At 50.8% G+C, this 24,497-nt stretch overlaps 1 protein-coding gene across 2 annotated transcripts in view; it reads left to right on the plus strand.

The window, feature by feature from the left end:
- LOC122940683 (xaa-Pro aminopeptidase 1-like) overlaps positions 1-24,497 on the plus strand; it is a 62,601-nt gene that overhangs the window by 24,410 nt on the left and 13,694 nt on the right. The window contains exons 1-14 of one of the 2 annotated variants that reach the window (XM_044297382.1): positions 6,845-6,946; positions 8,780-8,905; positions 10,165-10,228; positions 11,210-11,314; positions 11,495-11,587; positions 17,667-17,810; positions 18,033-18,128; positions 18,517-18,598; positions 19,281-19,491; positions 20,594-20,683; positions 21,995-22,045; positions 22,774-22,832; positions 23,682-23,759; positions 23,855-23,926. In XM_044297382.1, the coding sequence (XP_044153317.1) occupies positions 6,944-6,946; positions 8,780-8,905; positions 10,165-10,228; positions 11,210-11,314; positions 11,495-11,587; positions 17,667-17,810; positions 18,033-18,128; positions 18,517-18,598; positions 19,281-19,491; positions 20,594-20,683; positions 21,995-22,045; positions 22,774-22,832; positions 23,682-23,759; positions 23,855-23,926 (1,274 nt within the window). In that variant the 5' untranslated portion in view covers positions 6,845-6,943. Of the gene's footprint in view, positions 1-6,844; positions 6,947-8,779; positions 8,906-10,164; positions 10,229-11,209; positions 11,315-11,494; positions 11,588-17,666; positions 17,811-18,032; positions 18,129-18,516; positions 18,599-19,280; positions 19,492-20,593; positions 20,684-21,994; positions 22,046-22,773; positions 22,833-23,681; positions 23,760-23,854; positions 23,927-24,497 lie in introns of those variants that run through there. The other variant, XM_044297383.1, reaches the window with a different exon arrangement.

Consider the following 24,497-nt stretch of genomic DNA (forward strand, 5'->3'; position numbering starts at 1 on the left):
GCGTAGAGCAGACCCCGCGACCAATCCTGTAGGAACGCGTCCACAGCTTCGGCCTCTGGGTCCGGGCGCCAACTGTAGAAACGTGGCAGCTGCGTGTTCAGACGGGAGGCAAACAGGTCGATACAGCAATGCCCCCAAAGAGACGTTAAGGACCGGAACACCGCTGGATCTAACTGCCAGTCGCTGGAGTCGGAGAGATATCGAGAGCTCCAATCTGCCCGAATGTTCTGGACGCCCGGAAGATATTCCGCCAAGACAATCAACTCCTTGTCCAGACAGTAGTCCCAGAAATCCTTCGCCAACCGAGATAGGATGGTGGAACGTGTACCGCCCATACCATTGATGTATCGCACTGCCGACACGTTGTCCATGCGAAGTTGAATGCAGGCCTTGGCCGTGTCTCTCGTGAAACTCCTGATTGCGAACGAACCTGCCAACAGTTCCAGCGCATTGATATGGAATCCCGCTTCGTCCGCTGACCAGCCGCCTCCGGTTGAGATCCCCTCGCAGTGAGCTCCCCAGCCCGACAGGCTGGCATCCGAATCCACTACGAAGTCCGGACGATGACCGAAAATGGCTTTGCCGTTCCAAGCCTGTAAATTGTGGATCCACCAGGACAACTCCTCCTTGGTTTCCTCGTCCAGGGAAATCCAATCCGCATAGGAAGCCCCTTCCCGAAGGTGGAAAATCTTCAGACGCTGGAGGGCCCGGTAATGTAGTGGGGCTGGGAAGACCGCCTGGATAGATGACGCTAGAAGCCCTATGATCCTGGCTAGTTGACGCAACGGGATCTGGGAGGACGACTTGGCTCTGCACAATTCCTTCCGAATGGACCGAACCTTGGACGGTGGTAGGCTGAGAGTCCCTGCCGTGGAATCCACCAGAAACCCCAGGAACTCCATCTCGCGAGCCGGGGTGAGACAGGACTTCTCCTGATTGAGAAGGAAACCCAGCTCCAACAGGAGATCCATAGTCCAGCGAAGGTGAGTCAGCAACACCGCATGATCCTGTGCCATGATCAGGATGTCGTCCAGATAGACGATGAGGCGAACTCCCCGACTGCGTAGCCAGGCCATAGCAGGGCGCATCAGCTTGGTGAAGCACCACGGAGCTGAAGAAAGGCCGAAAGGGAGGCATGTAAACCGCCAAACCCTGTCCTTCCAAAGGAAACATAGAAGGTCCCTGGACGCGTCCTCGACAGGGACGGTAAGATAAGCGTCCTTCAGGTCCAACTTGACCATCCAATCGCCCACCTGAAGTAGGTCCCGAAGGAGATGGATGCCCTCCATCTTGAAATGGCGGTACCTGACGAACGCGTTGAGAGCGCGTAAGTTGATGACGGGCCGTAGCTGGCCCCCTTTTTTCGCCACCAAGAAAATGTTGCTGATTACCGCACCAGTGGATGCCGGAGCCGGCTCTATGGCCCCTTTGCGGAAGAGATCTGATAGCTCTGAGTCCACAAGTATGCGGCTCTCTACCGACAGCACTGCCGGGTGTGGGGGCGGAATGGATAGATGAGAAGATGTCAGCTCTATGTGGAAACCCCTGACCGTGGAGAGAATCCATTGATCCGAGGTGATGTGCGACCAAGCTCGAGAAAAGAGCCGGAGTCTGCCCCCTACACAAACAGTCAAAGAATTGAAATGAGGCATCGGTCTTACCATAAGGCCGTCTGGAACCAGGGTTTCCTCTGTATCCTCTAGGCCTCCAGGATCCTCCCCGGGAAGGGAAAAAGGATGATGACTCTCGCCTCTGCTCCTGGAACGCAGGTCTCTGGGAGAAGGAGCCTCTGCCCGTAGCACGGGACTGAAAATGGGCACGGCCGGACAGACGGCCCCTGAAACTGCCGGCCCTGGTAGAGACCCTACCGTGAAACACCCGCTTCATTGAACTTTGGGCCTTATCGAGTGCTGTAAAAGCACCAACGAACCGTCCTAAGTCCTTAATAAAGGACTCGCCAAACAGCAGGCCCTGGGCCTCCTTACCGGCTTCGGTAAGCGCCAAGTTGGAGAGTTTAGGCTCCACCTTGAAAAGTATGGCCTTGCGCCGTTCAATAGCCAGGGACGTGTTAACGTTTCCTGCTACGCAAATCGCGCGCTGCACCCACTCGCGCAGCTCTAGAGGGTCTACCTGCTTACCCTCGGCCTTGGCAACCTCGGCCAAGTCGAAAATCTTTGCCAGGGGGCCAAATATGTCCAGGAGCTTATCCTGACACGCACGCAGGGCTGACTCCAGACCCTTTCTCGGATTCCACCCAGATTTTGCGAGGAATTGAGTCATTTTGGGGTCTACCGCTGGAGTCTCGCAAACCCTGTTCGGGATTATGGGTCTGGGGCACTCTGCCCTAAGCTTGTTGCGCGCCTCTTTGGAGAGGGGGCAACGCACGCGGGCCTCCAAATATTTGGAGACGTGCTCCAACGGCAACCACTCCGCAGACCGAGGGTGGTGTAGGGAATCCGGGTCAAAGAGCGGTTCCCCTGATGGGTCTGTCAAGGACACACCTGCTGCCGAAACCATGGAGCTACACCCTGGTAAGGGGTTTTCTTCCACGACCCCTGATGGGTCCTCCTCTGCCTCCTCAAAGGCGTCATCTAAAGCCTCCTCCTCGGATCCGATATCAGAGTCGGAATCCATCTCCTGCAGTGCTCTAGCACTTTTCCAGTTGCGCGTGCGTTCTGCCCGACGCGTACGGGCTCTCTTGCGCGGACCAAGCGCGCCAACATTGGTGGAAACATCATCACCCTTACTATTCCTTTTTCTGGAGGCAGAAATCACTGGCCCGGTGGGTGGGGACACCATGACGGGCTGTGGGGCTTGAGAGGTAGCTGGATGGGCCGCAAGGGCCTGGGCAATAGTCTGGGAGATGACAGAAGTCATAGATCCCATGGCTGCAGCAATGGCGCTAGATATGGATGCCTGAAAATCCGTATCATGACCGCCAGGGATCGGGGCATGGCCATCTTCCCCCGAAGGGGTTAATTCCATTAGAGGAAGATCCTCCTCTGCAGGGCCCTGGGCAGCATGCACATTCTTAGGCATGCTGGCACTTAAATATTATGGCCGACTGTACTTTGAATGTGACTGTGAGAACACTAGATGGGGGAGGCTGGCAAAGGGGATTTGCCCCAAGACCAGTAAAAGGATAGAAACCGCTGAAGGAAAACCTGTAAGAAAAATGACAGAGGACGGCAGCGATGCGGCCGGAGCTCCGATATGCGATGACGTCACAGGCGGAAGCGGAAGCGCCCAAGATCTCGCGAGATCTCGGGCGCTTGCCAGGAAGAAACAGAGGGAGCCGCCGCAGCTGCACTGAGGTAAGCGGCGGGAAAAAGACCCGCCAGAAAGGGAGGGGAAGCTGAAAGGAGGGTCACAGATAGGCGCAGCAGCGCAAGATGGATGAACGGAACACAGATGAAGGGGCGCAAAAATAACCTCCTACAAGCCAAGCAGGCGAGGAGATAATAAGGGAAAACCAAGTACACACAAACGAAAACCAATGAAATATAGATATATATCAATAAATATATCAATAAATGGCCCCAAATCGCCCCAAAAAGGGGGGGGGGAAGCAAATCAAGCTAAACAAAACCAAACAGTATCTCTATATATACATGCGAGTCATAATGACATGAACAGTAAAATCTCAATACTTATCTCTGCGGTCAGCAGCAAAGAAAGAGGAGGATTTGCAGGCGGTGTGGCCTGTTATAGAGAGACTATGGGGAGGGGCTGATGACATGTGTCAATATTTTTTATTTGTTCTTTGCTGCTATTGGTCAGAGTAAAGAAGGAGAATAGCAATATGAGCCTCCGGGTCTTGTAATAAAATCTGTATGTGGTGAGCTCCCTCTAGTGGTGGCTGTATAATCTGTATGTAGTGAGCTCCCTCTAGTGGTGGCTGTATTATCTGTATGCAGTGAGCTCCCTCTAGTGGTGGCTGTATAATCTGTATGCAGTGAGCTCCCCCTAGTGGTGATTGTATAATCTGTATGTAGTGAGCTCCCTCTAGTGGTGGCTGTATAATCTGTATGTAGTGAGCTCCCTCTAGTGGTGGCTGTATAATCTGTATGTAGTGAGCTCCCTCTAGTGGTGATTGTATAATATGTATGTAGTGAGCTCCCTCTAGTGGTGGCTGTATAATCTGTATGTAGTGAGCTCCCTCTAGTGGTGACTGTATAATCTGTATGTAGTGAGCTCCCTCTAGTGGTGGCTATATAATCTGTATGTAGTGAACTCCCCCTAGTGGTGGCTGTATAATCTGTATGTAGTGAGCTCTCTCTAGTGGTGGCTGTATGATCTGTATGTAGTGAGCTCCCTCTAGTGGTGGCTGTATGATCTGTATGTAGTGAGCTCCCTCTAGTGGTGGCTGTATAATATGTATGTAGTGAGCTCCTCCTAGTGGTGATTGTATAATCTGTATGTAGTGAGCTCCCTCTAGAGGTGGCTGTATAATCTCTATGTAGTGAGCTCCCTCTAGTGGTGGCTGTATAATCTGTATGTAGTGAGCTCCTCCTAGTGGTGATTGTATAATCTGTATGTAGTGAGCTCTCTCTAGTGGTGGCTGTATAATCTGTATGTAGTGAGCTCCCTCTAGTGGTGACTGTATAATCTGTATGTAGTGAGCTCCCTCTAGTGGAGGCTGTATAATCTGTATGTGGTGAGCTCCCTCTAGTGGTGGCTGTATAATCTGTATGTAGTGAGCTCCTCCTAGTGGTGGCTGTATTATCTGTATGCAGTGAGCTCCCTCTAGTGGTGGCTGTATAATCTGTATGCAGTCAGCTCCCCCTAGTGGTGATTGTATAATCTGTATGTAGTGAGCTCCCTCTAGTGGTGGCTGTATAATCTGTATGTAGTGAGCTCCCTCTAGTGGTGGCTGTATAATCTGTATGTAGTGAGCTCCCTCTAGTGGTGATTGTATAATATGTATGTAGTGAGCTCCCTCTAGTGGTGGCTGTATAATCTGTATGTAGTGAGCTCCCTCTAGTGGTGGCTGTATAATATGTATGTAGTGAGCTCCCTCTAGTGGTGGCTGTATAATCTGTATGTAGTGAGCTCCCTCTAGTGGTGGCTGTATAATCTGTATGTAGTGAGCTCCCTCTAGTGGTGGCTGTATAATCTATATGTAGTGAGCTCCCTCTAGTGGTGGCTGTATAATCTGTATGTAGTGAGCTCCCTCTAGTGGTGGCTGTATAATATGTATGTAGTGAGCTCCCTCTAGTGGTGGCTGTATAATCTGTATGTAGTGAGCTCCCTCTAGTGGAGGCTGTATAATATGTATGTAGTGAGCTCCCTCTAGTGGTGGCTGTGTAATCTGTATGTAGTGAGCTCCCTCTAGTGGTGGCTGTATAATATGTATGTAGTGAGCTCCCTCTAGTGGTGGCTGTATAATCTGTATGTAGTGAGCTCCCTCTAGTGGTGGCTGTGTAATCTGTATGTAGTGAGCTCCCTCTAGTGGTGGCTGTATAATATGTATGTAGTGAGCTCCCTCTAGTGGTGGCTATATAATCTGTATGTAGTGAGCTCCCTCTAGTGGTGGCTGTGTAATCTGTATGTAGTGAGCTCCCTCTAGTGGTGGCTGTGTAATCTGTATGTAGTGAGCTCCCTCTAGTGGTGACTGTATAATCTGTATGTAGTGAGCTCCCTCTAGTGGTGGCTGTATGATCTGTATGCAGTGAGCTCCCTCTAGTGGTGACTGTATAATCTGTATGTAGTGAGCTCCCTCTAGTGGTGGCTGTATAATCTGTATGTAGTGAGCTCCCTCTAGTGGTGGCTGTATAATCTGTATGTAGTGAGCTCCCTCTAGTGGTGGCTGTATAATCTGTATGTAGTGAGCTCCCTCTAGTGGTGGCTGTATAATCTGTATGTAGTGAGCTCCCTCTAGTGGTGTCTGTATAATCTGTATGTAGTGAGCTCCTTCTAGTGGTGACTGTATAATCTGTATGTAGTGAACTCTCTCTAGTGGTGGCTGTATAATCTGTATGTAGTGAGCTCCCTCTAGTGGTGGCTGTATAATATGCATGTAGTGAGCTCCCTCTAGTGGTGGCTGTATAATCTGTATGTAGTGAGCTCCCTCTAGTGGTGGCTGTATAATCTGTATGTAGTGAGCTCCCTCTAGTGGTGGTTGCAGGAGGTCAGAATTTTATCATGTTGCTTTATGGGTGTAAAGGGAAGCAGAGGATTTGGAGCCATTTAACAATAAATAAATAAATCAGGGCCGCGACTGCCGCGGACACCATTAACCCTTTCATGCTGAAAAAATATAATAAATGGCTAAACATTAATCAGTAAATGTCCACCGGTAGTGCCCGTAATCACCACCTATAACGAACCGCGCGACCCCTTGGACCCCCGGAGTCCGGCAGTCACTCCCCTCCACGCAGAGGCTGTGGTGTCCTTCATGTGGACTGTGGGGGGCTTTGCTGACTCCCTCTCCCTGCACCCACTGCTCTTGTGGCTTAGAAATGAAGCAGCTACCATGAGGGGAGAGTCGGGAGACCCCCATACACATCAGGGGGTCCTCAGACATCATACAATGTGTATGGCCGAGATGCAACTGTGACAAACCCTCAGCTGTGTCCGCAGGACTAGGTCTGACATTGGAAGGCATCAATCAGAGGCGGCTCTGGGAATCTAAAGCTTGTCAGGGCATTCTGAGACCTGTAGTGAATCCAGGCTCCAGGACCTGCTGAGACTTGTAGTACACCTGCTCCTCCCAGGACTCAGGACACTATCACTGACCGGTCTGTAGTCCCCCCCCCGCCCCGCACTGAGTCTGCACACAATTGACAGGACGCGACCGCGCGATGCATGCCGGGAGGTGTAGTTCTCCCTCCTGATTGGCAGACGGCTGTGAGCGGGGAGGAGTGAGTGTCTGGACTACAGCTCCCGGCAGCCTCCGCGTCACCGGCAGCACTGAGCTTAGAGGAAGTCGGGGTGTCTGTGCATGGTGAGGGGAATGTGGGGCTCCGGGCGGGAAGGGGTGCGGGTCACGTGACCAGGGAGGGGGGTTACTGTTGTACTGGGATGTATAGTGGGAATGGGGCTGTTTTGGGGTGTCTGCACCACTGAGGGGGGTTCATGGCTGCTGGGTTATATTATTCTGTGGTTCTTTTATTGGGGGGATTCCTCTTTATAAATTTTTGTGTCATCTAATAGAAGTTGATGTCACTATGATTTCCATTCACTGACACGGAGCGTGACTGCAGTGTCCTGATATTGGGGAGAATTTCCTTCTGATCAGTCACGTTCCTCTAATCCGGCATCTGATTGTCTGGGAATCCTGAGGGGAGACCGGACAGATGCAGACAAGCTGCGCCATTTTACTACCCGCTGAGGGTTCGTTACAGTTGTCTCAAATCCTGCGGCACAGATTTCTGTTCTGCTCTGTTTGTCGCAGTGTGTCAGCGCAGGGAAAATGTATCAGGCTGGCCTCTGGGCAGGATGCAATTGTAGCAAACGCTCAGCGTTAGTTCTGTACGGCGATAATCAAGGGTGTTTCCATTCATTGCCAGCAAGCAGAGGTCTAGAAAATGGTGAGGAATGGAAACTCAATGGCCGCCCCTTTAATGTGTTCTGGTTGGCGGGGGTATGATGGTGGCAGGCGGGTATTGCGCTGTGTCAATTTGGCGCACGTATATACAGCGCGGTTTAATATGCTGGACTATTCTCGAGGACTGTATTTACAGTAAAATTCCGATAATCCGGCAGATTAAAGAAGTCCTGAATTATTGCAAGCTGCTGGCACTGTGTTCGCCCCAGTGTCAGTACATACAGGCAGTGCCGGACTGTCGGACTCATCCGCCCCGGGACTGTCGGACTCATCCGCCCCGGGACTGTCGGACTCATCCGCCCCGGGTCGGACTCATCCGCCCCGGGGCTGTCGGACTCATCCGCCCGGGGCTGTCGGACTCATCCGCCCCGGGGCTGTCGGACTCATCCGCCCCGGGGCTGTCGGACTCATCCGCCCCGGGACTGTCGGACTCATCCGCCCCGGGACTGTCGGCTCAGTGCCGGACTGTCGGACTCATCCGCCCCGGGACTGTCGGCTCAGTGTCGGACTCGGTTCAGTGCCAGACTGTCGGACTCATCCGCCCCGGGACCGTCGGCTCAGTGCCGGACTCATCCGCCCCGGGACCGTCGGCTCAGTGCCGGACTGTCGGACTCATCCGCCCCGGGACCGTCGACTCAGTGCCGGACTGTCAGACTCATCCGCCCCGGGAGCGTCGGCTCAGTGCCGGACTGTCGGACTCATCCGCCCCGGGAGCGTCGGCTCAGTGCCGGACTGTCGGACTCATCCGCCCCGGGAGCGTCGGCTCAGTGCCGGACTGTCGGACTCATCCGCCCCGGGAGCGTCGGCTCAGTGCCGGACTGTCGGACTCATCCGCCCCGGGACCGTCGGCTCAGTGCCGGACTGTCGGACTCATCCGCCCCGGGACCGTCGGCTCAGTGTCGGACTCATCCGCCCCGGGACCGTCTGCTCAGTGCCGGACTGTCGGACTCATCCGCCCCGGGACCGTCGGCTCAGTGCCGGACTGTCGGACTCATCCGCCCCGGGACCGTCGGCTCAGTGCCGGACTGTCGGACTCATCCGCCCCGGGACCGTCGGCTCAGTGCCGGACTCTCGGACTCATCCGCCCCGGGACTGTCCGCTCAGTGCTGGATTAAAGGAATTTCAGGCTCGGATGTGTCCAAATAGGACAGATTTTCCGGAATGGTCTTCGCCTCTTTTTTTCTCAATTTGATGAAGTTCAGAATTTCATGAAATCTTCTTGTGTTTCAGGCATTAAGAATGGCGCCGAAGATCACCACGGAGCTGCTGCGCCAGCTGCGCCAGACAATGAAGTCCTCTAGGGGCGCCACCGAGACGATCCAGGCCTACATCGTGCCGTCAGGGGACGCACATCAGGTAATGCCGCCGTACACGGAGGTGTCAGCGGATCCGTGCGCTGCGCCTCGGGCCTCGTACCCACAGCATCCGGAACGTAGAAGAGTCCATACCCCACAGTCTGCTCCGTCTGCCAGCAGTGGTGACCCAGCTTGTCCAGACCTCGGAACGGCAGAGCAGCCTGGTTACTGCATATATCAGTGGACTGGCTGTTCAGGGGCCCTGGAAAGCTGGATGATAACTCCCATGGGTGCTGTAATGCAAGTTATCGTTATCACTCAGCTTTCCCAGACCCCGGAATGGCAGTGGCCGAGAAGGAAGGGATAGATTGTACCTTCAGGTGTCGGGGAAAGCGGAGAGGCGACCCCCACAGCATCCATATTGGTTGCCACCCAGCTTTTCCAGAAAGAGATCTCATTGACTTGAACATTCGGGGTGCTTTAAATGTCGTCCGCCATGATATCAAACTGCTGGGGTTAAATTCTGTCCCTGTATCGGAATAACTTACAGAACCAGTAAAACCAGTATGTGACTGGGGAGGCGCCGTCTTAAGCACCAGTTTTGGTGGATTTTTTTGTATTCGTTAATATTTTTTGTATCAAAATGGCAACAAAAATAAATAAATAACATTACCAATACGGATTGATACATATTGTCATCTCCTGCCTCCCCCCCCCATTATCCGCGCTGTGATATTCCGATAATCCGGCGTCCTCCTGACAGCCGAGGTGCCGGATGATGGGAGACGCCGCGCGGCAGGTCTATATACACTTACGTGTGTCGTACAGATGTAGGGAGTTTTTTTTTCTTCCAGTTCTCATGCAGGCATAGGCGACTTTGCGTAAGTAATGGCGCCCTTGACATCTCTTCACGCCCCAATCTGCACTGCGCGGCTTACAGGGAACGTCTTCATTGGCCAATTGTACATTTCACTGTGGTAAAAAGGAAACTCCCCCTTCCCCTTGTAATCAGGAGTGTGATGTCACTGCCATCTCTTGCAGGATGTGTCCAGGCCGTTGCCTAGCAACAGTCCAGGAATGCACTGGGTGACAACCACACATCTTCTGTCCTCCCTGTTGTCCTCCAGTTTCCTTTAAGGCTAGCCCCAAGCCTGTCTGCTGCCCCCCCCCCCCCCTTGTTCTGTGCTGCGCCCGTGACATGCTGCTGCGCGCTGCGCGCTGTGCAGCCTCCAGCCTCTCCTGTGTGTCCGTTTCAGGGTCCGGGATGTCGCAGCCCATGGGGTGCACAGTGACTTACCTCCCATGCTGTCTATTTTGCAGAGTGAATACATCGCCCCTTGTGACTGCAGACGGGCATTTATCTCGGGGTTCGATGGGTCGGCAGGTGAGTGCCTGAGGCCACTTTGGATTAATGGAATTTTCCTTCCTCCCCCCTAAATTATAAATTCCTAGAAGCTGAGATATGAGGAGCTGTTTGTTGATTTATAACTATATATTTTCTCCCCTTTGGTGTTTTATGACCTTCTATGTATCAGGCCTCACAGCATCAGCTGCTGCGCAAACAGCTCCTCGTATCTCAGCTTCCTGAACTCATTGGGGGTTATTTATTATAGTGTTTTGCGCCTGTCTAATTTTTTGAGACACGTTTACTAATGAAAGTGCGCTTGTTTTGGAGGCCTTTCAGTTTTAGACTAAGGCTCCATTCACACGTCCGCAACTTGTTTTGCGGATCCGCAAAACGCAGACACGGCAATGTGCGGACCTCACATCCCCGGCACTAATAGACCGTGCCTATTCTTGTCCGCAATTGCGGACAAGAATACGACATGTTCTATTTTTTTCGGCAACGGAATTGCGGACCCGGAAGTGCGGGTCCGCAATTCCGTATCCGGGCAGCACATCGTGCTGCCCTATTGAAATGAATGGGTCCGCAATTCCATTCCCGAAATTGCGGTCATGTGAATGGACCCTAAATCTGGTTGCATGTTTTTTGTGCATTTTTCGGCCTATTTATGTCGGAGCGCCTACATTTTACGCCTCGTTCTGTTCGTCTGCTTTATGTTAGGCCGTGCGGGTAGACGCGCACTTTTTACCAAACGTAAAACATGTTTTTATGCTGCACTTTTGCACCTAATTCGTGAGGCGACCGGCGAGTAGTTGCATTCCATCCACCGGCGCCCTGACGCATCGTCTAATGGATCAGCGCCCGTGCGACTCTTCATAAATACTATGCAAAATACTGACGGCGAATCCGCTGCGCCCGTCTAATCGCACTCTGAAAAACAGACGAGTGCGATAAATGACCCCCGCTGTGTACGTATTGCGAGATGATCTGACGGAATCCTTGTTTCGTTGGTGTACACAGGCACGGCGATAGTCACGGAGCAGAGCGCGGCGATGTGGACGGACGGACGCTACTTCCTGCAAGCGGCGCAGCAGATGGACAGTAACTGGACGCTCATGAAGATGGGTGAGGTGGATCGTTGTTAACCCATCGCTTCCTGCAGGGAAGGGTCACAATGTGCAATCCTCCAATCCAGCAGTATAGTCTGTAGTCGGAGGCCCCCTTAATTACAACCGCTCTGGATTTTTATCCTTTCAATGTGTGTGGTTATTTGTTACGATATAATCCCTTTATTATGTCCGGCAGGTCTGAAGGACACCCCGACGCAGGAGGACTGGCTGATCGGCGCGCTCCCTGAGGCCTCCCGGGTCGGGGTCGACCCATTTATCATCCAAACCGGTAACAATCTGCTATAGACGTCGCAGTGGTAATAATGGTCGCCAGCCTGTGCTTAAAACTACTACTCCAAGCAGGTGTCCGTCAGGGCATTCTGGGAGTTAGGTTTTGCAAATTAATAGCAGGTTAGTTCAGCTGCTGGTGTGAACTCTGGAAGGCTGATCATCGCCTATGGGAGGCGAGGCGGTTATATGGCGACTTTAACTTCACAGATCAGACAGTAACCCGTCTGGGGGCGCAATAAAACATTGTGGTATAAAAAATTCTAAGACTTCACCTTTAATATCAAAATTAAAATTAAAGCAATGACCAAAATACAGATAATATAAAGGAAAGTGAAACAGAAATGAAAAGATTTATGTCCAACTATTCCGACCAGATGTGGTAGTCGGTGGGTTATAGGCACTTGCAGTCCGTGTATAGGGCATCGGGCAATGTCCCTATATTCAATGCCCTACCTACAAACGTATAGCCGCCCCGCTAGGGCTGATCCCGTGCCTCGTGCCTCCTATATGCCCCGGGACGGTCCCGACACTGGGATATAATTCCAGCACTAGATGTTGTAGACCAGTAATCCTAGACTAACAGATATTGCATTTATTAATACTTCTGCCTCAGTGAAGACTAGATAACAAAAAGCATCTACAGAAGCAAAATCAGAGAATAAGAAAAAGTCAGAGGTGATAAAGTGAATAGGAAATGTCCTTAACCCGTCCGAAAGCGTTTCGCCCGAGTGGTTTGGGGCTCATCAGGGGACAAATGGTCAGTAAATCAGAATATAACGAGTAGGGGTGCACCGAAATTCCGGCGGCCGAAAATATCGGCTGAAAATGGGCCTAATCCATTTCGGCCGATATTGGTACATATCGGCAGAAAATAGCGGGGAGGGACTGGGAGGAGGAGCTGGGGGCCGGTGCGTTCACTGTGCTCCGGCCCCCAGCTCCAGTAGTTATAAAATGTGTACAATTAATAAGGATTCTATTCTTGAGGCCCCCTCTGCAGTATTACATTCAATATAGCCACATCCTACTCACAGGGCTGTTATCTTAATGCTGGCCGGCTGGGCAGACGAGCGGCAGCGTCACGACTGACGTCATGTGCCCGGCCTACTTTCTGAATGAAGGAGGCGGCGCAGGCATGTGACGTCAGTCGTGACGCTGCCGCTCGTCTGCCCGGCCGGCCAGCATTAAGATAACAGCCCTGTGAGTAGGATGTGGCTATATTGAATGTAATACTGCAGAGGGGGCCTCAAGAATAGAATCCTTATTAATTGTACACATTTTATAACTAGTCTGTACTGGAGCGGCAATGGGGGGGGGGGGGGGTCTGTGGATGGCACTGTTATGGGGTGGGGGGTCTGTGGATGGCACTGTTATGGGGTGGGTGGGGGTCTGTGGATGGCACTGTTATGAGGTGGGGGGGTCTGTGGATGGCACTGTTATGGGGTGGGGGGTCTGTGGGTGGCACTGTTATGGGGTGGGTGGGGGGTCTGTGGATGGCACTGTTATGGGGTGGGTGGGGGTCTGTGGATGGCACTGTTATGGGGTGGGTGGGGGTCTGTAGATGGCACTGTTATGGGGTGGGTGGGGGTCTGTGGATGGCACTGTTATGAGGTGGGGGGGTCTGTGGATGGCACTGTTATGGGGTGGGGGGTCTGTGGGTGGCACTGTTATGGGGTGGGTGGGGGTCTGTGGATGGCACTGTTATGGGGTGGGTGGGGGTCTGTAGATGGCACTGTTTTGGGGTGGGGGGGGTCTGTGGATGGCACTGTTATGAGGTGGGGGGGTCTGTGGATGGCACTGTTATGAGGTGGGGGGTCTGTGGATGGCACTGTTATGGGGTGGGTGGGGGTCTGTGGATGGCACTGTTATGAGGTGGGGGGGTCTGTGGATGGCACTGTTATAAATATCATTAAAAAAAAGTATTTTGAAAGTTTTTGGGCAAAAAAGCAGTTTCGGTTTCGGTTTTCGGTCAAGGGCATCCTGAATTTTCGCTTTCGGTTTCGGACGAGAATTTTCATTTCAGTGCACCCCTAGTATGAATCCATCTAGGTTCCTTCTGATGGAGGGTCTGGTGACTTCCATCATAGAGAAGCGTGAAACAAATATGTCTGGCCACAGGTTTATCCCGTCTATTGCGGATGTCACCAATATGTTCCAAGATTCTTTTCTTGAATGCTCTGCAAGTCTTTCCTACATATTTCAAGCCGCAGCCGCACTGAGCCAAATAAACGACTCCAGTGGGGTTGCAATTGGCAAAGCTGCGGGCATAGTATGTTTTATTTTCAAGACTATTGGTGAATGTGTTGCCTGTGGCGATGAACGAACACGCTTAAGTCTACTTTCACACTGGCGTTTTGGCTTTCTGTTTGTGAGATCCGTTCAGGGCTCTCCTCTCACACGCGTCCAAAACGGATCAGTTTTGCCCTAATGCCTTCTGAATGGAAAAGGATCCGCTCAGAATGCATCAGTTCCGTCTCCATTCCGCTCTGGAGGCCGCTTGCAGCGTTTTGGTGTCCGTCTGACGAAACTGAGCCAAACGGATCCGTCCTGACACACAATGTAAGTCAATGGGGACAGATCCGTTTTCACTGACACAATCTGGCACAATAGAAAACGGATCCGTCCTCCATTGACTTTCAATGGTGTTCCAGACAGATCCGTCTTGGCTATGTTACAGATAATACAAACAGATCCGTTCTGAACGGATGCAAAAGGTTGTATTATCTGAACGGAAGCGTTTGTGCAGATCCATGACGGATCCGCACCAAATGTGAGTGTGAAAGTAGCCTTATATTTACCACACTTAAATGTTCCCAATTTTCTATTGGAGAGCCAGGTGCTTCTTTCCGGGGTCTCGAGATGACTACGGACCAGGGTATCCCCTATACTCCATCCTCGTCTATATGTGATGGCTGGACTATCAGGTAGAAGAAGTCCAGCCAAATCCGGATCGGTCTTGATTAGAGACCAATAGCGGTCCAGTATCTCACGAACTTGGTGAGACTCCGTGCCATACGTACGTTCTTTCAACTGAGGTTGGAGTAAAGTGGAACGACCTTTGGAATTGGCAAAGTTCCATTGTTCATATAAGCAAGGACTGGGATAGCCTCGTTGTCTAAAGCGGCTAAAACGTTTAGATGCCTCTTGTGTAAAATTGCCGTACGCCGAACAATTCATCCGAACTCTGAGGAATTGTCCTTTTGGAATACCCATTTTTAGGGATTTAGGATGGAAGCTCTCCCATCTTAGGAGACTATTTGTCGATTGTTCTTTACGGTATAGGGTGGTCTTAATATAGTTGTTTTCAATCTCTTTCAATACGTGTATCTAAGAAGGTTATGGAATCGCAATGGATTTCGGATGTAAAGCACAAACCTATATGGTTAGAATTCAGGACGTTTAAAGTCGGTCTCTGTTCCCGACTATAGGAGTAGAACGTCATCTATGAATCCAGACCATAACGTGATGAACTTAGTCCGTTGGGTCAGGGATTCTGAAAACACCGCAGTGTCCTCCCATCGGCCCAGGAGCAAATTTGCATAAGTTGGCGCACGTGGGCTACCCATGGCGGTGCCCCTGAGCTGGTGGTAGAAACGGTTCTCAAAGACAAAGTAGTTGTGGGTAAAAATAAAGTTGCACCACGAAGAGATTATGTTGGTAAAGATCCTTTGATCTAGAGTCCAAGAAGTATTTGACCGCTGCCAAACCTTTATTGTGAGGGATTGATGTACATAGTGCCTCGACATCAATGGAGGCAAACCACCTATCCGAGTCTATGGTAATCCCTTCAAGTCGTTTCAAAAGATCAGTGATATCTCGTAAGTATGAGGGTAGGACTACCACAAAGGGGCGAAGTATCTGATCGATATAAGTACCAGCATGGTGGGTAAGACTATCTATCCCCGAGACAATTGGTTGTCCCTTTAGGGGGCTAGTCCCTGTATGGACTTTAGGAAGACCATAAAATGCCGGTAGAACGGTAGAAGATATTGAAACTCTTTGCGGTCAATGAGTTTATCTTCAAGAGCCTCACGTAATATTTGTTCGTAGGATCTGTTTTTAATAATAGACAAGGTTATTCCTGACAGGTTTAGTGTCAGTGAATCATCGGACGTCGATATATTCATTTTTTGTGCTGTTGGGATTGCGGTCGATCCCTCAGGGCAAATGTCTGTGTGTTTGGTGGGGCTCGGCCTAAAAAAGTTATAGGATTTGGGGTGGATGGTCGTTTAAGACAGAGTTTGATCTTGAACCTGGGTATTATTCCGACCCCCTCCCTCTCCAGTTTGTTCTCCGACTTGAGTATTGTTGTTGGTGTGAAGTGGACTCCGGATCTGAGCGGTCATCGGTACCCGATCCCTTTTGACTAGACGATGTGGTTTCATACGGCGTCTTGTTCTTAAATTCTGTTAGGTCTTTTATAAACTGTCTGAGTTTACGCTTGACCAACGTCGTTTTAAACTTCTCAATGTTATTTTGCAACTCAAGTTCCCTCTTAGAAAACTCAATATGGTCCTTAAATGTTAATGCCAATTCAGTTAGGGTCACTTTATGTTTTTCAATTTGTTCAAAAACTCTTTTTTTCACTTGGAACTTGTCATTTCTTTCCTCGTTAAATTCTGAGGTGATTGGTTTATTCTGATTTACTGACCATTTGTCCCCTGATGAGCCCCAAACCACTCGGGCGAAACGCTTTCGGACGGGTTAAGGACATTTCCTATTCACTTTATCACCTCTGACTTTTTTTCTTATTCTCTAATTTTGCTTCTGTAGATGCTTTTTGTTATCTAGTCTTCACTGAGGCAGAAGTATTAATAAATGCAATATCTGTTAGTCTAGGATTACTGGTCTACAACATCTAGTGCTGGAATTATATCCCAGTGTCGGGGCCGTCCCGGGGCATATAGGAGGCACGGGATCGGCCCTAGCGGGTCGGTATGTAGGGCATTGAATATAGGGACATTGCCCGATGCCCTATACACGGACTACAAGTGCATATAACCCACCGACTACCACATCTGGTCGGAATAGTTGGACATTAATAAATCTTTTCATTTGTGTTTCACTTTCCTTTATATTATCTATATTTGGGTCATTGTTTTAATTTTAATTTTGATATTAAAGGTCATGTCTTAGAATAGTGGCACTCGGTGACGTATGGCGACTTTAGTTACGTGAGCTCCAGCTCGTATAACTTGATTTACCTTCATTAAAGGGGTTGTGCCATGTTTTTAAAGGGGTATTCTGGTTATAACAAGTTATCCCCTATGTACCGCTGGGACCCCCACCAGTCACCAACACGGGGTCCTGTTCCCTGTGGAGCCCCCTGAAGTGGCCGTAAATTCATGCAGCTGCTCCTTTCATTTCTATAGGAGCGCTGGACATAGCCGAGTACAGCGCTCCACCATTCACGACAGCCCCATGGCGAATGAAGGGAGCGGCGGAGCACGTGCAATACCTGCTGCTCCATCAGGATGGGACTGATCGGCGGGGTTTCCGCGGTCTAACCCCCAGTGATCAGCTAGTTATCCCCTATACTGTGAAGAGAGAAAAAAGTTTTGGCAACCCATTGGCGCCCCTCATCAGTGGGGTGACGGAGGGAGCACCCTCTCGTTGTCTAACCACCTAGATGGCACTAGTAACCGTGGTATCAAAGGAGTTAAAGTGGTTATCCGAGACCTAGGCCCCTCACACAGATAGTACTTACCTCGCTCCCCGACACCCGCGGCGCTGGTGATGCTAGGGAGGCTCGCTCCCATCGAAGCCTGCTACTGGCTGCTAAACGAGCCCCCCGATGGGAATTGCAGCAGCCGTGCCGGCACCAGAAGCAACGTAGGTGCCAGGGAGCGAGGTAAGTACAGTCTGTGTGAGGGGCCCGGGCATATGGGGGGCATTATAGGTCTCGGGATAACCCCTCTAAATGGCTGGGATTGGAAATGTTGGAAATGGCAGTGACTGCGGCGATTGCACGGATGCGGAGCCCACGCAATCACTGTGACGTGCTATTATGTCAAGGTGCGGGAAGGGTTAAGGCTTTTGTTGGTCAGTGATGGCCTTTGTGTCATTCTGCTGCTCCTCAGATCAGTGGAAGAGCATGTCCCTGGCTCTGAAGAACGCCGGGCACCTCCTGGTGCCCATCCAAGAAAACCTCATAGATGCCATATGGACGGACCGCCCGGAGAGACCCTGTCAGCCGCTGATCACGCTGGGGCTCAACTACACAGGTCTGTATTGAAGCCTAACCCTACGGAAAGGTGCGACCAGCATAAGGGCATGTCCCCCCATGGTCTGTTAGAAAGTAGAAGAACTTTTTATGAGCAGGATTTGTGAGAACCCCATTGAAGGAGCTCACAACCACATTGGGCATCACGGCCGTCATCGGCTTCGTTAGTTACTGGTGTTTACATTTCTCGTCAGTGCAATGAATGTCTTCACCGTGTCCACAGGGATTTCATGGCAGGATAAGATGTTGGCGCTCCGGGCTAAGATGGTGGAGAGGAAAGCCTTGTGGATCGTCCTGACTGCGCTGGACGAGGTTGCGTGTAAGTGATACTATAGTAATGCAACTGAAATGTTAGTGTATTACAGGGGACAGTAACATCCAGCACTCCAGCTGTTGGGGAACTACAACTCCCAGCGTGCTTCTTTCACTTCTTTGGGAGTTCCAAGACCTGCTGAGCAAGTGTGCATCCCTTAGGAAGATGTCGCCAGCTCCCAATTGCGAGCAGGATGCCAGAGAGTCAAGTCTAAGGCCCAGGAGAGGCTGGTGACCTTACTTGACCAATGAAACCGACCACATCCTGAATGATCGATGACTGTGATACATTTACATTGTTATTAGCGGCCCCCATATTACGCAGCGGGAATCGCTACAGTCATTGGGAAATGTAGGAAATGATTGCGGTCTAATCGCTTCTCCTCCGTACTCAGGGCTGTTTAATCTCCGAGGCTCAGACGTGGAATATAATCCGGTCTTCTTTGCTTACGCCATAGTCGGGGCAGATACGATCAGGTGAGATATTACGGGGTATGCAAATCATTACTCGAACATAAAATGCTTTGACTTAAGGCTCATTCAGACGGCCGTATAGCGGACAGCATTCGGTATTTTTGCGGACCCATAGACTTCCTGATTATTTTTACGGACATGTTTCATTTGTTTTGCAAAACCGTGGAATAGAAAAGGGCCCTATAGAAGTGAATGGGTCAGCATCTAATCCGCAAAAAAACGGATCCGCATTTTTGCAGATAGCATACGGCCGTCTGAATGAGCCCTTACCTGTAGGTAATGGATAGCTATTGAGAAATGAGGTATGGCCCCTCCCCCTTACTGTGGCTCCTCCCCCCACTCACTGTGTGCGGCGGTTACCGGATAATCCTTTTTTCTTGTAGTTTATAATGACGCTTTCCTGGCTGTAATGAAAATCATCTCTCCATGCAGAAGTTTGTGCTAAACAAGCAGAGCTGCAGTGTAAAGCAAGGGCCTTTGATGAGACAGGAAGCAGATTTTTATTCCATAAGTAATCCACATTAAATATAGTGAGCGCCTTGGTCTCAAAAAACTGTGGATAGCTTCACGTGACAATTTATCCAAGAAATCCCCCGTTCTCGCTGCCGCTGTCCCTAAGTGATGACGTTTCAGGTCCATTTTTCTCAGATATAAGAAAAGCTTCTTCTCCGTTTTTTTTTTTCAGGTTGTTCATTAACGGCGAGCGGCTTGCGGACCCCGCTGTCAGACATCACCTCCTCCTGGACTCCTCTCCTCCCGCCGAGTTCAGAGTCCAGCTGGAGCCGTACGAGTCGGCGCTGAGCGCTCTGCAGGGTATATGTGCCGCGCTGCCCGCCAAGGAGAAGGTGTGGATCAGCGACAAGGCCAGCTACGCCCTGTCGGAGACCATTCCCAAGGTACCGTCCCCGTGTGTGGCGTGCACTGTGGCAGTGGCCGACCTTTTTTTACGTGTTGGTTGTTTTATCTGGTGATCACTTAGTGAAGCCCTAACATAGACTTTTTATTACTGTTCATTCTTGTTTACCGTATATTTTGACGTCACATGTCCAGTCTGGGGTGATTGAGTTGCAGGGTTGGGGCTTGTGGGTGGGGAGTTATTTTTTATTTATTTTTTGGGGGAGGGGCGTTATGTTTTGTGTATTTATTAATTTATTTATGTGTTTATTTAACTTTTAGATTCTGCTGCTCAAAAACCGTAAATATACATTAGGGTCTATTCAGACGACCATAAGTGGTCCGTGCCCGTATTGTGGCCCGCAAACGGCGGGTCCGCGATATACAGGCACCGGCCATGTCCACTCCGTGGTGCGGATGCTGACTTCAATCGGTCCATGATCTGCAAGATAAGGTAACAGATAGAACATGCCCTATCTGTTACGGAAAGGAGGCACGGATCGGAAGCGCGTGGGATTTCGGGTCCGTGCCTCCGCACCGCAAAAGATAGGACATGTCCTATCTTTTGCCGATCGCGGACCCATTCAAGTCAGTGGGTCGGCATCTGCAAACGGCTGGTGACCGTGCATTGTGGACCGCAATTTGCGCAGGGTTACGTTCGTCTGAATGGACCCTAAGTATGTGTTTAAAGGCCAGGGTGACCGGCTGCTAATTCCCAGCTGGCTCTCCTGATAGGGGTGTTCTTCCACAGGATAGGTGACGCCAGCTATATTGGTGGGGGACCCCCAGCTATCATCAGATCGGGGTTCCCGCGTCACCTCTCTGAATGCAGCCGGAGTCAGACATTCACGTTGCCCCTCCATTCAAAATCTGTGGGAATTATATTCTGTGAAAGTCTGAGAATTTTACTGGAGAAGAAGAATGCAAAAGTAACGCTTTATTTAAAATAAAATAAAGCGTGTTGGGAAGTGTAATTCAGGGGTGAGGGGAGCGTAGAAATCAATATGGCTGCAGCATGGGGGTATCTGCAGGGAAAGAAGGTAAAACACACACCTGGAACAATGCTCTTTAAGACTTTTTCCCGTGTTTCTGCTTCTTGCACAGACTCAGAGGTACCTGTCTCCATACACACCTGTATGTCTCTCCAAGGCCGTGAAAAACGCTCGAGAGGTAGAAGGCATGAGGAGAGCGCACGTGAGTACAGCACAGGGTTAATAGCGCTACTCGGATCGGACTTATTCCGGAGACTCCAATCTATGTCTTTTAGTAGGACACGGGGACCTCGTTGAGGATTTTCTCTCTCTATAAAGACCCAGTACTATGATCCACCAATGTCTAAGCGTCCTGTCTGTAATGAGACGACCCCTGGTCTCACCGGACGTCGGATTCTGTTGTTTCCTATTTATATCGGTTTCTTCTAGATCTGCTTAAGGGCCTCTTAGAAAGCACGATTGTCAGCAAATTATCGCGAACAAGCGCTTATAGGAAGGTGAAAGGTCCCCGATTACTGGCAGCTCGTCTTCCTGTGTAATCAGGAATGTGCTGCTGATAATAGAATAGAATGAAGGAGGAACGACTGCGGTAGCGATCATTCCTCCAGCATTTGCATCGACTTGTATAATAGCACTCTTATAATGACATTACATGGGTGGAGGGTCCTCAGACACCTAAATGCTAAAGTAAATGCAAAACTTCATAGGGGTGCAGTGATATGTCTCACTGGTCTCCACTGTGTGCCTCTCGTCCCTCTCGTCTGTGGCAGGGGCCTCCGCTCTCCACAGACTGCCTCTCTTTTCCGGCAGGGGCCTCTGCTCTCCATGGAGTGCCTCTCTTCTCTGGCAGGGGCCTCTGCTCTCCATGGAGTGCCTCTCTTCTCTGGCAGGGGCCTCCGCTCTCCACGGACTGCCTCTCTTCTCTGGCAGGGGCCTCTGCTCTCCATGGAGTGCCTCTCTTCTCCGGCAGGGGCGTCTGCTCTCCATGGAGTGCCTCTCTTTTCCGGCAGGGGCCTCTGCTCTCCATGGAGTGCCTCTCTTCTCTGGCAGGGGCCTCTGCTCTCCATGGAGTGCCTCTCTTCTCTGGCAGGGGCCTCCGCTCTCCACGGACTGCCTCTCTTCTCTGGCAGGGGCCTCTGCTCTCCATGGAGTGCCTCTCTTCTCCGGCAGGGGCCTCCGCTGTCCCTCAGGGGCCTCAATTCTCCACGGACTGTCTCTTTTCATCGGCAGGAGCCTCCACTCTCCATAGAGTGCCTGTCGTCTCCGGCAGGGGCCTCCGCTCTCCACGGACTGCCTCTCTTCTCCGGCAGGGGCCTCCGCTCTCCACGGACTGCCTCTCTTCTCCGGCAGGGGCCTCCGCTCTCCACGGACTGCCTCTCTTCTCCGGCACGGGCCTCCCCTCTCCCATGGAGTGCCTCTCGTTTCCGGCACGGGCCTAAACTCTTTGGTCAGGACCATTCATCCAGTTGCTGCTGACTGTTCATAATTATGGACTCTCTGTTCTCTCTCGTAGGTGAAAGATGCCGTTGCTCTGTGTGAGTTTTTCAACTGGCTGGAAAAAGAGGTAAAAATCCCTTGACCCCTAATGAAGTTCCTTCCTGCACTGACTTCTTCTACACAGCAGAGTTGCAGTGTAAAGAATGGTGGAGGGACAGTTCAGTGTCTTGCACTACATTTGTCACTTCTTTTAACATTAAGGCATCCTGCAAACAAACGTGTGCTTCCCTTTGCCGTATTGCGGGCCGCATTTGCGGATCCGAAATACACGGGCACTGTTCCGTGTGCATTCCGCATCACGGATGCGGACCCGTTCACTTCAATAGGTCTGCAAATCCGGAGCTGCGGAATGGTGCGGAACGGAAACAGAAAATGGAACCCTACGAGAGCACTACAGAGTGCTTCCGTGGGGTTTCGTCCCGTACTTCCTTTCCGCAAAAAGATAGGACATGTTCTATCTTTTTGCGGAACGGCCGGATCGCCGACCCATTAAAGTGAATGTGTCCGCGATCCGCTGCGGCTGCCCCACGGACAGTGTTCGTGCATTGCGGCCCGCAGCACGACCACGGGGCGCACACGTTCGTGTGCAGGAGGCCTAAACCTGATGTCCAGCAGTGAGTATACCTGAAATATCGTCTCTAAATAGTAAACCGTGCGAGTGTTGTATCAGATGTATTACACGTATCAGTCACATGGCTGGGGGATGCAGGTGTAATATTTCTGGCTTTGTTTCGGGCTGTCGGACAGAATTCCATTCCATCACTCCTCGTACTAATATTACATTTCTTATTGCAGATCCAGAAGGACACTGTAACAGAAATATCGGCTTCCGATAAAGCAGAGGAATTCCGCAGGTACAGCGTCTGAGATAATACCAAAGGACTGAGGGGTAGTAGTAATGTGGCCAACACTGGGACCAGTGAGATGTACAGCACAAGCCCAAACTGGTCAGATAGGCTGCACTATGCCTCGTGGAGTCGCCCCTCTGCCGTATTTGTGGGCAGCGTGATCTGAGCGGGAGACGTTGGGGAGACGTTGGGGGGACGTTGGGGAGACTGATGGGAGACGTTGGGGAGACTGATGGGAGACGTTGGGGAGACTGATGGGAGACGTTGGGGAGACTGATGTGAGACGTTGAGGAGACTGATGGGAGACGTTGAGGAGACTGATGGGAGACTGATGGGAGACGTTGAGGAGACGTTGGGGAGACTGATGGGAGACGTTGAGGAGACTGATAGACCGATGGGAAAAGATTCAGTAAAACCTGTAACTTGTGGCGTTAAATTCCTGATTGGGTGGGCTCTGGGAAGGCTCTGCCCACCAGACTCCTCAGCTCCGATTCGGTCAATCTATTACATGTTATTTTCTATCAAGTGATAGATGTAAGGCTACATTCACACGACCGTGCCGTGTTTTGCGGTTCGCAAATTGCGGAGCGCAAAACACGGATGCTGCCCATGTGCGTTTCTGCAATTTGCAGAACGGAAGGGGCGGCCCCATATAGAAATGCCTATTTTTGTCTGCAAAACGGATAAGAATAGGACATGTTCTATTCTTTTTGCGGGGCCACGGAACGGAGCTACGAATGCGGGCAGCACACGGATGCGGACTAAAGCAACGGTCATGGGAATGTAGCCTAGCAATAATACAATGTCTCAAATCCTCTGTAAACATTGTAACCTCTTATCCTGTCTCTCTTTTAGCCAACAAGAAGAATTTGTTTCCTTAAGTTTTGCGACGATCTCAAGCTCAGGACCCAACGCCGCCATCATTCACTACAAGTAAAATCTGTCCGGAGAAATTTATTTTTATATGCAAAATTGATAATTTATGGAATGGAAAAAATTATAATAATTGCTTGTTGCACTTCCCACAGGCCGGTTCTCGAGACAAATCGGAAGTTGAGCATCGGTGAGATTTTCCTCTTGGACTCTGGAGCTCAGTACAAGTAAGGGGGGGGGAAAGGATGGACGTCTGGTTAATAAAGGGGTCTCCTGCGCTCGGGGGAGGGGGGTCTGCTCCCTCATCTACTGGCGATGGTATTTTCCTGCTCTGTTGCAGCAGTCATTTAGTGGCAACCAAATCTGGACCTGTATTTGTTGTCCCTTCTGCAGTAGTTTCTCAGCACTTGACAGGTGACAGTAACTGCATTATAATGAGGCCTAAAAATTATGGAATGCAAATGTGCTGCGGGCTTAGGCGCTGAGTCTGCACCATCCGCACTGCTGCACTGAAGATAGTTCTGATCCCGGCTGTATAACCCCTTAGATACCACGAATAATAGCAACTGCGGCATCTAAATGATTAGAATGGTAGGGGAGACTCCATCTCTCACCCGCGCCCCAGTGATGTAATTGAGGGGGGTTCCAATTGGTTGCTATGGCAATACAGACCCTTATTAGACCATGTCAGTGGCATAATACAACCCACAAAAAATCAGGTCACTCATGCAGAAAATTTGATGGAATAATTAACAAGATATGACTCTCAAAATGAAAAAAAAACTAAAAACTTTTGAA

The sequence above is a fragment of the Bufo gargarizans genome, chromosome 6 (assembly GCF_014858855.1).
Source record: "Bufo gargarizans isolate SCDJY-AF-19 chromosome 6, ASM1485885v1, whole genome shotgun sequence".
In the NCBI taxonomy this organism is placed as follows: Eukaryota; Metazoa; Chordata; class Amphibia; order Anura; family Bufonidae; genus Bufo; species Bufo gargarizans.